Source organism: Varanus komodoensis, unplaced genomic scaffold, assembly GCF_004798865.1.
Source record: "Varanus komodoensis strain SLA01 unplaced genomic scaffold, ASM479886v1 scaffold16, whole genome shotgun sequence".
Lineage (NCBI taxonomy): Eukaryota > Metazoa > Chordata > Lepidosauria > Squamata > Varanidae > Varanus > Varanus komodoensis.
In genome coordinates, this window is record NW_025335468.1 from 7,390,485 (window position 1) to 7,407,288 (window position 16,804).

Sequence of the window (16,804 nt, forward strand, 5' to 3'; positions counted from 1 at the left end):
CAATCCTCCATACAGCTTTCCTTTTCACCTAGATGTAAATTATTGGAGTTTGCAGAAAGGGAGGGGCAGAGGAACTCTGGGAGTAGGCAGTACGCCTGTGTTGGTCTGGGTAGTGCCATACGACCAGGACTGGATCCTTTTAATGTGTTTTATATGAGGCTGCCCTTGAGTTTGTTTGAATGGTGAAGCTACAGTATGTTGAGGCAGCCCACTGAAAATTCATAGATGCATGCTTTGCTGAAAGCTGTGTGCAGGCTACCAGTTAGCTGCTGGGCCATGTTTATGTTGTTAATTGTGGGTAATAATACCCTAAATGGTTGAGAACCAGACTGTTTGAGAGAATGCCTTCTCCAATAGATTGCTCTAGTCTTCATCTGAGGCTTTGACTGTACCAGAGCAGAGTCTCGCGATGGTCACTTGGCCATGGTGCTGAGGAGGTCCTCCTCTGTTGTGACACGGGTGTGTGGAATGATTTTGCCATCGAGAGCAGGCAGCCTCTTAGTGCTAATTGTTTCTGCCAGCATCTGAAGACACATGCTTTCCCTCTCTGCTTACCTGACTGCTAGCATTGTAAACTATCCTTTGTTGAAATGGCATGTCTTACTGTTTTATGACTGTTGTTATTTTATTTATGAGTTTAATTGTACATTATAAATTTTATTTTGTGAACTGCTTTGGGATATTTTAAAAATTACAGAAAATCATTATATAAATGGTATAAAATGAATCAATGAGGATGTGATTTGTGTACCCTTTATGTGTATAAATATTTCATTTAATATTTGAGATCTGTGTTATAAATTGCTTATATATTTTGAGAATCAGAATGTTCTGATTGTTCCTTTCCAGTGAGTTCAAAGACAACCTAACAGATACTTTCTTTAAAAACTTTTCATTAATCCTCCACTTTCATATCACTCAGGGAGAAAAATATGATGGGAGAAAGGCAGATGTCTGGAGCTGTGGAGTCATTTTATTTGCATTGTTAGTGGTGAGTCATCACCCTCACTACATTATTTTTTAAAAAATCTGCTCTATTTTTTCACTTATATTTTAATATCACCTACATGTTTAAGTTCATTTTCCCTCCCTCTACCTATATGTCTCAAATGCAATTTCTCTGCATCATTCCCATAATGAAAAGGTTTGAACAATTTTGCAACTTCTTTAAAGGTGTCAGCATGCACAGGATTGTGTGTTCAAATGCTGATCTTAGTATAAAAGGAAGGCAAGGATTTATGGGAGTGAAAACTTTTTAAAAGTTGCAATCCTGTGCAAATTTACTTAGGAATAAGCCTCACTGAATTAATTGAAGCTTATTTTCGATTAAGGTTTGGGAATTATAGCATTCCTAGACTGTGCTGCTACTTTGTTATAATAGGGAGACCCACAGAGGCATGAATCTAAAACAATCACAGGCACCTCAGATCAGCACTGTAATAAGCCATGTATGGTTGAATTCATGATGGCCATATTAACTTACATCAACATCCAGATTCACTTAAATAGAGAGAGGAGGACCTGTCCTGCTTGGAAACAGCTGGAGGGAGAGTAGACCCACTGAGGTCTTCTGTTCTTTTTCTACCTGGGGAGCTCTTTTCCCTTTCTATTCAAGTGAAGCAATTTTTCCATTCCCTTGATGGAATGGGAAAAATGGTTGCAAAGAAAGAGAAAAAAATACTTTGTGGTGTGTGAATGTGATGCTTCTGTGGTGTGTCTGGCTTTATTCCTCTCCCTAATTTTCTCCCTCTGTTTCCCTCATACTCCTTCCTGTTTCTCTCCTTTCTAATTGTTTTTTGTTTCTACCTTTTTGTTTTATTGCCTCTCTGTGTGTGCAATGCACATGCATGTGCTTTTACTCCCTCTTTTTCATGTTTCTGTTCTACTGCCTCTGGGTCCCCCCTCCCCTCCCCTCCCCTCCCCTCCCCTCCCCGTGAGTGCATGTTCTCCCTCTGTTTCCCTTCCATCTGCATGATTGTATGTGTGTTTCCCTGCCTGGGTCTATGTTATCTGTGTGTGAGAAAGTGTGAGTGAGTGAGGAAAGAGGAAGAGATTGTGCTGTCAGGAGTTCTGAGAAAGGGCATCCCTCTAAGACAACCAAGTGATGACTAGCCATATCCCTCACAGCAGCTGATTTTTGCTTGCACCAAATACCAACTATGCCACAGGGCCAAAAAAGTTGGGGTGTATTATATCAATATTGATACTTGAATGGATTTTGCACTGAAGGTCTTGATACATTAATTTACATTTGGAGGATAGCCTGAAGTCAAATTATTTATCTTTTCGGGCATAAAATTAAAACTGTTAAATAATGCATGCCTTTGTACTTCCAAACATAAGTACACCTCATCCCCACCCCAAAACACACACATATTAAAAACAATTTCATTTAAATAAATGTTGGATAACACTGAAAATTGAAGTCATTTCCCCTTCAACTTCCTCCTCCTTTGTTTTTTAAGATATTGAAGGCAAAGATAATAGATAATTATTTGTTTCCAAATAGTCTCCAAGAAAGTCATTGATTTGTCCAGTGTGGTTTCCCCTTCATTTTTCCTAGCTGAGAATGCACATTTATTGTGTGCTCAGTTCTGCTTGAAAATCCTATCAACTAATATGATAGGAATCCAGCTAAAGATCTGAAATCAGAAGCTGATGGGAAACTTGCTCCATGAGCTGAATATTCTGAATGAAGGAACTAGAATGCCTTTTCTTTTTATTATTATCCTGAATGCAGGTCATATTCTGATTAGTTGCAGTTCCCTCTGGCCATTTGACATTTTCTAGGGTGAAAAATCTCTAATGCTAAACAGCAGCTTTTTAGTGTTTGGTGTAAATATGTCCATAGGAGATTAAACCAAAGAGCAGATAAGCATGTCTGCTCTTATAGTTTGCCCAGGAGGACTGCCAGCAGATCAAAGTGTACAACCAATAACTCAGTTGAATTTAAGTGGATCTTTGTATCTATGGATAATTTTCTTAAAAACCAATCATTCTGTGTTCTGTTCCTCAAAAACTAATTAAAATTCAAAATAATGAACTAAGTTCATCAGACTTTATTTTCCATGGCTTGAAAAATCTAACAGGATGTACCACTATGAGATGATGGAAAATTGTTTTCTACCCCAGTGTCTGGGAACCAATCTTCTTAATGCCTTCTCATTCTTCTCTACTGTTCTTCCATTGCTTTTGCTCAACATCTATTTACATTCTTCCCTTCTTTTACTTCTGTCCATTTGTCATGTTACTTCAGGGTGCCCTTCCATTTGATGATGATAACTTGAGGCAGCTGCTGGAGAAAGTGAAACGTGGTGTGTTCCATATGCCACATTTCATCCCCCCAGACTGTCAAAATCTCTTACGGGGGATGATTGAAGTGGATGCCTCGAAACGGCTGACGGTAAGAAGACATCCACTGCAGATCTCATGATTGCCTCTATCCAAGGCACTTAGTGACCTGGTTTGTGTGTCAGGGACAAGTAGTGCACACAAGTTATTTTTTATTTCTGTTAGTCTAGGAACACCCCCATTCCTGGGTTATTTCATGACATCTGAACCTATAAACTGTTGTTTATGACTTAAAGTTAACCAGCAACAGTCTCAATATTTTGGGGTCTGAATGTCACAAAACTCTGCTGGGTTTTACCCTCTCCTTCCATGCCCATTCCAATAACCTGAAACTAGCACCTGAATGAAATTCATATTTATTCTCAGCTAGTTGACTGACCACCATTGTGTATGGCCAGGTCTCCATTTAGGCTTAAGCCTGCCTCTTATTATCTTCCATTAGCCCATGATCTATTTATTCGCATTACAGGAAGGCATCTTCAGAATGCTATGGTTGCCATTAAAAGAAACATTGTACAATCAAGCGTTCAGAGTTCAAGCCTGCTGTTGTTGTTTAATGTCTACCATGTTCACCCCAGTGCTACTTACTTCCCCTTACAAGATTCCCCAGTTCTGACTCTTTTAGACTGTATATTATGAATTTCTGGGTCTTGGGAATCCTAGATGCAAAATGTCAAGTATCTGAGTTATTTCATTATGCTTAGCCTACTTGTGATGGCCAACACCCTTAGAACTGGGTTTGACTCAGTATTGGGGTTAGCAAACCAAACTAATTCTGTAGGGTTTTAATTCTGAAATGTGTAGCCAGATGCACTCTTGATCTATATATTTGCTGGATATTTAGACTTAAAAGTTCCCAGGACAGTTCACAAGTAAAAACAATATAACCTTATATAAAAGATACACATTCTTCTGAGACATCATTAAGAGAATAAAGGAGTCCAAATGCATTCCAGCTCCTTCTGAAAACTGCTTCCCTTCCCATTTATGTAGCTGTAGCAGCCACAGTGGTCTCGCTAGAAAGCCTTTCTTCAACCCTTTGTGGTGCCTGTCGCAGAGCTGAGGAACTACCACTTTTAGTGCTCATTTGTATGGTCTTTGAGCATACTGGGGTCCAACCGTTCCAGCAGAGTATCCTTGGGCCATTTAGTTTCTAGGTTTCTAGCTTCATGTCTATATGAAGGGGATGCACACCAAGGAATACTGCTCCTTTAGGGTCCCCTAATGCCTGGGATGCTACAGTTGTTCAAAGCATCAGCAATGGAGGATCAGGAGCATTGTAAGGAGGTCTTCAAAGGAGCCTCCCTATCGTTGCTATTCCTACACATAATTAGGAAGGGAAGGAGGTAAATACATTAGCAGGGATTCTGAAGTTGGTCTCAGTGAATTAATAAACAGCTAATGAACTAATAAAAAGCTGGACAGCAATATTTTTGGACTTTGGGTTTGGTCCATAGCAAGTTTACCATTACATTTGCACAACACAATTTCTGAACTTCTGGCCTTTCCTTTTATGGATCGGCGACTGCTTAAAGAACAGAGCAGAGAGTAGGAAGGAATGGTAATTTCTCCCAGTGGAGGGATATAAATAGTGGGGCACCCAAGGGATCTGCATTGACACCAGTGCTTTGCTTTCCAACTTATTCAGGTGATCGGGAATCAGGAATAAGTTGTGCAGTGGGGAAGTTTGTTGATGACACAAATCCAACAACAATGGATTGTGAGGAGTGCCAAAAGGATTTCTCCGAACTGTGATAATGGGCATCAAAATGGAAAATTAGATTCAATGAAATCAAGTGTAAAGTAATGCACAAGAGGGCAAAAAATCCCAACTTCAAGCTGATGGAATCTGAGCTAGCAGTGATGGAACAAGAAAGATCTTGGGGTTGTGGTGAACAGCTCAGTGGAAATGCCAACCCAGTGTGCAGCTGCTGTGAAAAAAGCAAACTCCATGTTGGGAATTCCATAATTGGTGTACCTCCTGAGAAGGTCCAGGCATTTTCATTGTATGGGCATCTGCAGAACTGTGGCCCTTGTTCCCTGTTTCCCTATTTGTTTTTATCATGCATCTGTCAAGCATTCCAAACTGGGCCACATGATACAGGAAAATAAAACATTGAAAGCTCTTCTCCATCAAGGGAGGACCTTCTGTACCTTCTGTATAGCCTGAAGTGCCTGATTATGCCTAATTTTGGAAGCTGAGCAGGGTTGGGCCTGGTTAAAATTTGGATGGGTATCTTCATATGTTCTGAACTGCCCAGAGAGTTTCAGTTATGGGCGGTATAGAAATGTAATACAATAAAATAATTAAACGTAGCACTGGTGAGAGAAGAGAGAAATTCCTTTTGGGAGGGCCTTTAAATCCCCTTGTCACTTAAACACATTTAAGCAACATGTTTAGCATTAAAATTCACTCCTACTGTGGATCAACCTGCCTTGTACTGTGGAGCAAAAACCTTACAGTCATCTTGTCAAAATCAATTGCCCTCTTGTAGCCCTTCCTTGTCACTTTAAAGCAGCTGAAAAGCAACAAAACATTAATTAAGTACTGCATTAAAAATGCAGCAGCAGCCAACATATTGGCATATATGATATCATATTTCAATGCCATTAAATTGGAGTAAGAATAGATACTGATTTTATTCAACACATTCCTTCCTCCAACCAGAAAATCTGAACATACTTTCAGAGTAAGAAAGAAGATACTGAGTTTATTTTTAAGAAATCATTCGACCACATTCAATGGCCCTATATGAGGGATCAAAATGACTCAATCATGAGTCAAGTCCTATTTTCACAGACTTTTTTTATCTGGGAAACTATTGCAAACTTTTGTGGTATGGAAACTGTTGCTTCAAAGAGCTTCAGATTGGTAAAGAAGCAGGTACGAAGAGAGACTTGGACATGTCTTAGCCCCATCATCTGCACTCTTGCCTGAAGTGATTAATGACTGTACATCTTCACTTGGGGCTTCTATATATGAGACATTTAACCTGGTGCTTTCTTATGTTTTCTTTGTGGGAGGATTAGAGTGTCCTTTGCCCAGGAATTTTCCTCTCTACCATTCTATTTGTTCCTATATGTTCTGTTACACAGCACCAAGTGGCAATACATCAGGCTTCCATAGCAATTAATGGAAAAGAGCTGACTTCCAAATGGCTGGAAAACATAGTAAAGGCCCTGGAAGATGGCAATGCTATGAAAAGGCCCCACAAGCTTCCATGAGTGAAGAATTATGCGCACAGAATAAATGTCTCCTGTAGAGAAGCCCTTGGTGCATGCATGGCAAGGGGACTAACCTTGTGAAAGGAGCACAAGGTTGGACCTGAGCACTACTTTGAAGCTGGGGCACCCAGTTGTACAAATATAAGTATATTCAGAGTCACAACATGCAATAAATAATAATATTGTTGAAAAATAGCCTTTGGAATATAAAGCATCTATTAAGCTATAAATTGTTGCATGTACATGAATCAGATTTAGTTAAGTCAGGTCTTGGATGGAGGACCATCTCTGAAATTTCTGGAGGAAAGGCAGGATATAAATGCAATGTAATAAATAAAAATATAACTTTTCTTCAGGAGCCTTGCGTACAGGAAGTTCAATATCAATGTTCCAACACATAGCAGGCAAGACAGTAGGAGCACCCATCCTTGATATGATTTACCCACACATGACCTTTCGCAATAACATAATGGTTTTTTCCCCTTAGTTTAGGTGAGAAAGGATTGTCCCTGTATGAATAGACAATGGACTGGCCTGGTCCATTGCCATTCCACCTACAGGTGCTGAAAAAAAATATATTAGATTGAAGGGTTTGATGAAAAGCATAGAAAATTCTCCATGCTCAAGTTATGCTAAAATGAGCTGGGATGTATTTGCTTACTAGCTAGGAGCAGAAGGTCCAATGTTTATTATTATTATTAACATTTTAAAGGAGACTTTAAACTTTCTTACTCACTTTCAACTCCTGTTCCACTCTTCAGAATTCTATTTCATGTACTTTTAATTTAGGAAAATCCCTGTCATAGTAAACAAGTTGCCTCATTAAAAAAAATAAGACTGCTCAGAGCTTCCCAAGGTGATTATTATATAATGTACAGAAGCCTTTGATTCCCTTGCTGTCTATGTGGGTCTCCTTTCTTGATCTCAAAGCAGTCTTCTGTCAGTTTGTTGTGTTCCCTCACATATTCTTGCACATGTTTTAGCTCACCATTTCTCATTAGTCTGGAAATGAAGTGAAAAGTAATGGGAGCAGGACAGCTGCCTCAGTTCTTGCTGGCCTGCTTAATGGGCCTCTGAACCCATATTTCAGCCAAAAGGGCTTACACATTGTTCCAGTTGTCTGCCCACCCCTGGTCACAGCTAGCACCAGCCCATCTGCACTGTGAACAGCTTCATGCATATTGCCTTGCAAGCTCAGCAGGTTGTTTTGAGGCCCATTCATTTGGAATCGGCACCCAGAAAACACTGTTTCCTTTACCTCCAGCTTGGCCACTCTGATGACCCAGAACAAGTGTTATGTACGACTTTCATGGAGGAAAGTGAAGAGTTTTGCTGTGGGTGGTTACTTTTGACATCGCAAGAAAACTTCTGGCATGCAACTTGCTGCAACCAGAATTCTGAATCTTATTTGTTGTTTGTTCAGTTCAGGAATGAGGATCTACTGGCCTGTGGGCCTAATCCAGCCAATGGAGGTTTGGGCTTCCTCTGCAGAACCTGCTCCCCTCCCCTCCCCTCCGCTCCCCTCCACTCCCCTTGTGTCCACACCCTGGAGATTTGCAGAGGTTTAGGGAAGTTAACAGGAAGAGGAACCCCCACTATTACCTTCAATCAGTGACACCCTAAGGAATCCCTACTGTTATCTCTAATGTGTAGCCAGAAAGAAATGAAGTCAGCTCAGTCGTCCTTGCTAGCATATTTGAGGGTGATGGAGAAGTGAAAGAAATGGAGCCAGCTCTTCCCCAGCTTTCCTGCCTGAGACTGTAGGGGAGGACTGAGATCAAGCTGCCTTGGTTGACTTTTTTCTTCCTGTACTATTCCTAGGTGGGGAAACCTGGGTGGAATGAGCTGTGCTTCCTGATTAAAGAGCCAGCTGGAGAAGCTCCAGTTGATACATTGATTGAGGGCCTGATGATGCCAAGGGATGAGGTCCATTTCATGAATTCACAGGCACAGCTGTTCCCCCAACATCATCCATCCCATGGAGAGGACTCCAGGGGGAGATGAAAAACTTCCACACCCCCCATTTAGAGAAAATAGTTTTGGCTATTTCATCCCTTGAACGTGTTGATTTCTCCATTGACTTCTATTGAAGCCTTAGCTCTAACTCTCTAAATCTTAGGAAGTTTTTGCAGGTCCTTCTATTTTCTAACCTCCAGTAGAGGTTAGGAAGGGAAGCAAAGAACAGCAACCAGAACTTATACCATTGAATTTTTAAAGAAGGATTCTTTCATATATGAGTCCTTTGTGCAACGTGTAGTACTGTGTCTGGAAATGAAGTCAAAATTAGGCAAATTAGGTATGGCTTATTATGTGATTACATAGGGAAATCCTATGGTGCTTAAGTTCTAGTCTTGAAAATGTTTGTTTCCTCTGCACATTGGGCAGCATTTTGCATTTATTTGTCCTTGTCCCCTAGTTACCCTAATCTGAAATTAGCACAGTTGCACCTTGACTATGACTGCTTGTGATAAAAGGGCACATATATTTGTGTTGAATGCTGACATAATAGGAGGAGTGGTGAGTATAGTCAGAGCTTCCTTTCATATGAATATAGATGGACTGGAATCCTTGTAGAGAGATTCACATTTCTCATTGGCCCATGGTTACACAATACAGTGCTCAGCAGTGTAATTTAGGTAATTGTTATTTTGTGGTGTACTCATTCTTTTTGTTTTCTGTTTCCTTGTAGCTAGAACACATTCAGAAGCACATATGGTATATGTAAGTAATTTTCGTTGAAGTTCGGAAAACAATCATAAAGTCAATGATTTTCAGGAAAACTAGAAAGCTGTATGTAATTTCTGTACAAAGAAAGATCTCTTTATAGGGAGACACAAGCACAACTGAAGACCAGTACACACTCCCCCATTTCTTCTACCCCTCCCATTAGATCAGTGCTGCCAGAATCCTGTGTGCACTGTTCTTACTGTTTTGGATTTAACTGAATATTATCCATCACAGTATCTCTCTTATCAATCTCAAGGAAAATATCTGCATATCTTCTGGCATTCCTGGGCCAACAAGAGAGAGCTGAAATAAGAAGCTTCTGCAAACAAAGGCTGCCTCCTTCAAATGCAGTATTTTAATTATTTAATTTAATTTATTTAATTTATATTCTGCCTTTCCACCAAAAATTGAGCTTTCTTTTTCTTTGAGCATACTTTTTATAGCATTGTCTTTTGCTTATATGTATATGCAACTGCTACTGTCTCTGATAGTAGTAGCATTAATTCATGAAATATGAAAGTCAACAAGGAGGGAATGTTCTGACACAGCAAATGTAGGAAGAAAACACCTAACTGCTGAAAAATGGCACCTAAGTTTGGGTTTTATGTATAACAGAGACATTATGCTTCTTAGAGCACTTATGAAGTGCATGTTGCTTTGCATTGAAGTGCCACTACACTAAAAATAAAAATCTCCAGAAAAGGTTGATAACAAAGTGATGCGCAAATGCACACTTCAAGGATATTTTCCTTTCCCTAGTAAATGTTTACCTAATCTTCTTAGTTCTGCAGAAAGTTGTAACTTTAAGCACAGTTGCACTGCAATCCTAAGCAAGCTCTGTTGATTTACCCTGGTAAGTGGGTACAGGATTGCAGCCTTCCTTGAAAATAAGTTCCCATGAAGGAATATAAATGGGACATATTTCTGAGTGAGTGTGTTCATGACTGGGGGTACCAAGTAAGGAATTTCTGTTTACAAGCATTGCAGTTCATTTCTCAGCAAGCACATCACTAGTGTTTTGCTAATACAGTGGTACCTCGGCTCACGAACGCCTCAGTTCACAACCAAATCAGGTCGCAAACAGAAATTTCTGAAAAATTTTGTTGCAGGTCGCAAACTCTGCATCAGGTGACGACTGCAAGTGCGCCCGCCTTCCTTGCACAGGCACAATCACGGTTGTGCTGGGGGGGGGGCAGATGGCCGCGTTCGTGCTGGGAGGGGGAGATGACTGCACCCACCTCCCCCCCAGCACGCCCGCAATCGTGCCCGTCTCCCCCCACCCCCACACGATGGCTGGTGGGGAGGAGATGGCCCCAATCTTTGTTGTTCTTTGTCACTTTGCTTCAAATTTTTGTGAGTAAAAAAAAATAGTTGCAGAACGGATTAACCTTATTTACATTGACCCTTATGGGGAAATTTGACTTGGCTCACAACCAATTTGGGTCACAACCAGAGTCATGGAATGGATTAAGTTCGTGAGCCAAGGTACCACTCTACTAAGGTGACTTGCTATTTATATTAAAATATTACCCCCTCTTCTAAACATTTCATTCAATGTGGTTCACAGTCAATAGTTCAATAACAAAGACAATAAAATAAAAGTAGAAGAGAATTATGGTTGTAGTGCGAGTTATACCTGTGCCTACCACACTAAGCATAGTCTACAGTTCGGAAGCCTGACTAATTTTGAAACTTTCCCTCTTTCTTGCCTCTCCCTCTTAAAATTTCCTGGAGGCTTTGCACTTATCCTTCCTAGTGCTTAAGCATGCATCTACTTCAGGTACTAAAAAGAATACAACAGCTGTTCTACCCAATAATAAAGCATATTTCTTCCAAACAAAACATTATTTTTCTAATTCTACCCCATGACTTTATGTAGGACTGAGGTACCACTGGCTGTGACACTCAGTAGGAGACTACTAACATGAAGTGGCATTGCCCACTTGGAAAGGCCCTTCATTGAAGAGAATAGTACGTGGCATCCAAGAAAAAATAACTTCTAATTTGAAGAACTGTATCTAAAAGCAGGATAAGTTGGAAGATTAAAAATATTAAAAACTACTGGGCACTATTGAGGGGCCTCAAACTGGCTATTAAAGCTGAGCATATATTCTCTCTTAATGCAGAGAACTGTTCATGAACATTTAGGCAGTCACACGTGCCTTTTTCTGAAGCACAACTGTCTGAGTGGAGGTTTTGGGAGTGGTGATTTTTCCACAATTCACACTTTGGGTTATTATTAATGAATGTGTTTAGGCTTGGAGCCCAGAGTTTGAGGGGGCATCACCTGTAATTACAAGTGTTCTTCAAATGTGGGTCTCCAAAATACTTCACTGACCTTAATTACATCTCTGTGAGGTTCAAACTGCCTTCTAATAAGTGCAGACAGAAAATTACTCTTAGTGGGTATAGATCTGCAAGGTATCGCAGACCTTCATCTCTCACTGATTCGTGAAACTAAAAGAAAACTTCCCTCTTTGGGAGAACAGTTCTTGCTAGTGCTATGAATACTGTCATGTTTTACTTTTTCACTTTCCCTTTCTTTACAGAGGGGGTAAAAATGAGCCAGAACCAGAACAACCAATTCCTCGAAAGGTGCAGATTCGCTCTCTCCCTTCCTTGGAGGACATTGATCCTGACGTTTTAGACAGCATGCACTCATTAGGTTGCTTCCGTGACAGAAACAAACTCTTACAGGACCTCCTGTCAGAAGAGTAAGCGCTCGGTCTTTCTTTGACATAGTCATGGTTGGGTTTATGGGGAGAGCCAGCAAGTAGAGGAGAGGACTTCTGTAGCTACTATAGTTCTGTTAGAGGGAAATCTTTGACACACACGCCCATGTGTGCACGTGCACGCGAGCGCACAGACGCAGAGCATGCGTCACCCCTGTAGCTGCAGAAGGTCCTCCTTTTTATAGAACTGTTGAAGGTGCAAGAGCTCTGCCCTGTGATGCACAACGTCGCCCTGGTGCATGGATCGTTTTCCAATTTGGTTACAAGACAAGGCAACTGACTTACTGAAAAGTTGGGGTATGAAAGAACTTCTTTGTGTTATGCTAGACTAGTGATCCATATAGCAGGCTCTTGGAGATTCTTTGGCAAATTGCTAAGAGCTGGTGCCATTGGATGCAATGTGATGTTTTCAAATGTCCAAAGTATAATTAGCTCACATATAAATGGTGGGGGGGGGCATGAAGACGATTGAAGTTGAAAGAGCGTCACTTGCCTATGGCCAAGTGCACTCATTGCAGAGGTGAGATTCAAACTAGGGGCCTCTGGATTTGTAGTTCAGTCTCTTAAGGTGCAATCCTATACATGTTTAGATAAGAAAAAGCACTGCAACTCAGCTAGCTGGAGGCATGCTAGGGATTGTAAGGTTTTCCTCCAGCTGAATGTGAGTAGGATTGCAACTTTAGCATCAGAATTGTTTGATTTTAAATAAAGAAATGTTTCTTCTTGCGGCTTCTTAAGTGTACCACTTCAGACAGCAGACAGTTGTGTGTTCAAATGCTGTTTCTTTTAAAAAGTCATAAATTAAGACACCTCCCTGCATCCGGAGAGCCATTTTTCTTACCAGCTACTTTCTATGTTTAGAGAGCTTTTACATAAGCAGAATGTTTATGTATAACTTCATGTATATTTTGTATCCCCTGTTCCCAACATTGGGTGCCAAGAGCAGTTAACAAGCATATATTAAACCATCAGGCCAGTGTCAGAAAGAGTATGCTTTTTTATGCAATACCATTTTAACCTGACACCAGAACACATGGAGTGAGGAAAATTGCCAGACCTCCTGGGACAAAGAATTTCACACACTAGGTGCTACTTACTTGAGAAGGCACTATTCTGTGTCTCTGTTCTTTGCACTTCACAAGGTTGCAGGACATAAAGCAGGGCCTCTCTGGCTAGACATCACATACATTCGTATGGGAAGACGGGTTTTTTTCATAGATGGACGGCATAACATGCTATTTCTGTATATTTCACTGTAAGTGGCATTGAAATATGAGCCAGATGCTCTCTCTCCTTAAAGAATCCGTTATTTATGGTGATAAGCCCCTTCAAATTATGTCTTAGTTCCAACATTTAAGGTGTCAAAATTGGGATTAAGTTTCTTCAGAAAGCTGCAGTGTTTTAATAGAGGGAGAGGAAGAAGTAATGATGCTGTGATGTTATTTTCCAGAGAAAATCAAGAGAAAATGATTTATTTTCTACTCCTTGATCGGAAAGAGAGATATCCTAGTCATGAAGATGAGGACCTTCCTCCTCGAAATGAGATAGGTATATCTACCAAATTTTTAAAAAATCTTGGTCACTTCTCTTCACCTGGTTTCTTGCATTGTATTGCCTAGTCATATAATCAATTGTTACAGCACATTTTCAATATTCAACCCATTTAAGAAGCTTTTTGCACACTCTGAAGGTCTCCTGTGACTGGAAAGGTTTGTAATATTCTTCAGTGAAGGATGAACCACCTCTGCTTACACATCTACACGGAGTTCCGCCAACCACTGAAATAAAACCTGTTCTCCATGTGTAGTTGAGTGTTGCATTGGCACCATTCCTGAATCACCTCACATCTAACCCATTCTTATGTATGCTCAAAGAGGAAGCATTTTCAGTTCATGCAGCATTCCCTTCTTTCACTCATTAAATCTTGCTTAAAAGCATGTGGAAATGATAGGAGAGTCTCTTCTGATGCAGTGTGCTCCTGGTGTCTTAAAGTGAACTCCCTAGACAATGTAACAGTGATTCATCTGTATGCTCTCACATAAATGGAGCAGAGGATCATTCTGCTATGCTACCGATACTTCAAGTAGTTGAATTTTCACTTCCTGGGCAGACTAGTGTAACACTATGCTGCAGCTGTGTGAGGTAGCCTTTCCTTCTGCTTCTCACATCCTAAGGATATAGTATGCCATTTATTTCATACTTTAATGCAAAGTTTTATCTGGATGACTCTGTGCAGGAAGGAACAAAAAAATCTTCCCTGAATGTGCTAATTTTATCTGTGAGCTGAAGATATCCATGTGATATCTTACCATATTTTAGAACTCCTGTATATTATTATTCAAGTGTTAGTTGTGTTTCATTTCCCAAGGGAAGCAGAATGGGTAAGTTCAGCTCCTTGCTCCTAGCAGTATCTCTGGGAATGCAGAGCAAAGTTTAATTGAGAACAATCATGTTTCTTGAGCATTATTAGCTGTTCACTGTGGCCTCTAACAAAGAGATGAGAGGATAGGCTCAAGGAAGTGGAGATAGTTTAATAATAGCTGCTTGGAGACATATTGTCTTTCAAAGATGTTTGCCATGCAAGTTGGTGCTCCTTCTAGAGGAATGTTTGGATGAGATGAGACAGGAGGAATTGTATGGGCTTTGAAATTCTAGTTCACCCTACACTAAAGATAGAAAGCTGTAGAATGTTCTTATCTCTGTTTAGTCTCTTCTTGTTTTTTACTTTCTTCATTTTTATAATCCTCTTCTCTCACACCTGTATTTTGTCATCTTCACTGAACCAAGTTTCTTGATTTCTTCCTGTGATGGATGGTTGACTGAGGTCCTCTGTGTCTTTATTGCGTAATGCCACAATTTTCCAAAACATGCATATATCACTTTTTATAAGATTTAGAAATAGAGTGTCTGTTCTTTTTTGCTCTACCAACTCTGTAACAAGAAGATCAGAATACAAAAGCATGCATGCAGGAGTACATATTGTTCTCCATTCTGCATGCCTTGAAATTACTTTGGTGCTGGGTTGGCAGATGCAAGTGCTAGTGCTAAAAGGTTCATAGGTCAAGACTAAGGATATAGCAGATGTTGTCGCCAACCATGTCTTCTCTTTTCTCAGAGATGGTTGATTTTTGGTGTAAAATGACATCTGAATTAACTTCTGCAGTACACTGGAACACCAAGTTGCTGGAGATTCTGGACCACTCCAGAATTTCTGGAGTACGTGGTAGCATAAAACACACAGAATCCTATGCAGCATCCTCTAATCCTATTAAGAAATGCCAGGCTTCAAGTTTAACTGTTGACTGTTGTTATATAACTCCTTGGCCACAGAAGTGTCTGCTGAATGCACAGCTTTTATTCAACCAGTGGGAGTGTTTCTGAGCAGCATTCCAGTCAGAAACCTTCCTCCAGTAGAAGAGGAGGAGAAGGTCTTTGCTGATTCCCCACTTCCTCTGCAGCTCCTGGCAACACCTCCCTCCCTGCTGTTCTGGGGGAATCCCCAACTCCCTGGAGCAGATGTTTGGTAGCTATAAAGGGGTGAATGGAAATTGGTAAAGGTCTTCTCTTCTCCTGTTCAGCCAGCAGAAAAGTTCTGCTGGATCAGAAGCCTCTTGCTGATGAAAGTAGCACTTCCATCCTCTGGAGGCTTTTGCTGGATCCAACCCACTGAACAGGCAAGGCTGTATCTTGGATGTCTTTCAAAGATGCCTTCATTGAACATTAAGGAGTTGGCTACAAACAAATAAAACAGCATTTCCATATCTAAAATGACTTGCCACACTGGCTTGCTACATTGCAATTTGTCTAGAGCATTGTCATGGCTGAGTGCTACATAGTCAGGGAATATAAAATTTATAGTAAACATGAAGGTACAATATGAAGATTAAATGACAGAGAAACTAGTAGGGAAAAGTATTGTTTGAGCACCAGATTTCCTTGAATTTAACATGCCCCAAAGAGGAAAAGATCCATTTTTCTTTTTACTCTTCTGTTCTACTTTTACTCATTTGTTTATATTTATTGTGCTGCCAGTCACCTTGCTGAGAGGTAATCACTGTGTGACAAAAGACGTATCTTGCATGAGATTTAGAAGTGTAGGAAGGGGTGTTAATGTTTCAGATGTTTACTGGGGCTCCTCCTGTCTCAGTACTTTAAGAGATATGGTTAAGGGGCTCTTGGGAATCAAGATATTTTCATCCAAAAGTGTCCAGGTCTTTCCAGCCATGCTAAGTTGACTGCATTGTCTCTGCATAAAGACCCTCCCAGAAAGCGTGTGGACTCTCCAATGCTGAACAGACATGGGAAGCGGAGGCCAGAGAGGAAGTCAATGGAAGTTCTGAGTGTGACAGATGGAGGATCCCCAGTTCCAGCCCGCAGAGCTATTGAAATGACACAGCATGGACAGAGGTAGGTGGTCCCCAAAGTTAAAAGACAGGAGGTATGTGCCATTGACCCGAGGTTTCAGAAGACATTGCAGGTGAAACAGTGGCACAGTAGTTTTTACCCAGGGAAGAAGCTTTGGTCTAGGCTCTGTAGGGATTAGATGCTGTAAAATTTAGCAGAAACAGAAGTCAATCAATAGAATGCTTCTTTGTTTGTTACCGTTGCTTCTTTTCTTTGCTTCTCATCTAGCATTTCAAAGTAATGCTGGGGGAAAGGGATGGAGAAACTACCAATAGGGTCCACTGTGGACCAGGAAACACTATAACTAAATCAGAAATATAAGTATAGCTCCTGGTCTTATCCTACAGTGTGAACATACTTCCTAC

At 40.5% G+C, this 16,804-nt stretch overlaps 1 protein-coding gene across 1 annotated transcript in view; it reads left to right on the forward strand.

Moving 5' to 3' along the window:
* BRSK2 (BR serine/threonine kinase 2) overlaps positions 1-16,804 on the forward strand; it is a 477,335-nt gene that overhangs the window by 397,389 nt on the left and 63,142 nt on the right. Inside the window, exons 7-12 of the mRNA XM_044426097.1 lie at positions 923-991; positions 3,257-3,403; positions 9,266-9,297; positions 11,853-12,017; positions 13,486-13,583; positions 16,292-16,442. Of these exons, the coding sequence (XP_044282032.1) occupies positions 923-991; positions 3,257-3,403; positions 9,266-9,297; positions 11,853-12,017; positions 13,486-13,583; positions 16,292-16,442 (662 nt within the window). The remainder of the gene's footprint in view (positions 1-922; positions 992-3,256; positions 3,404-9,265; positions 9,298-11,852; positions 12,018-13,485; positions 13,584-16,291; positions 16,443-16,804) is intronic.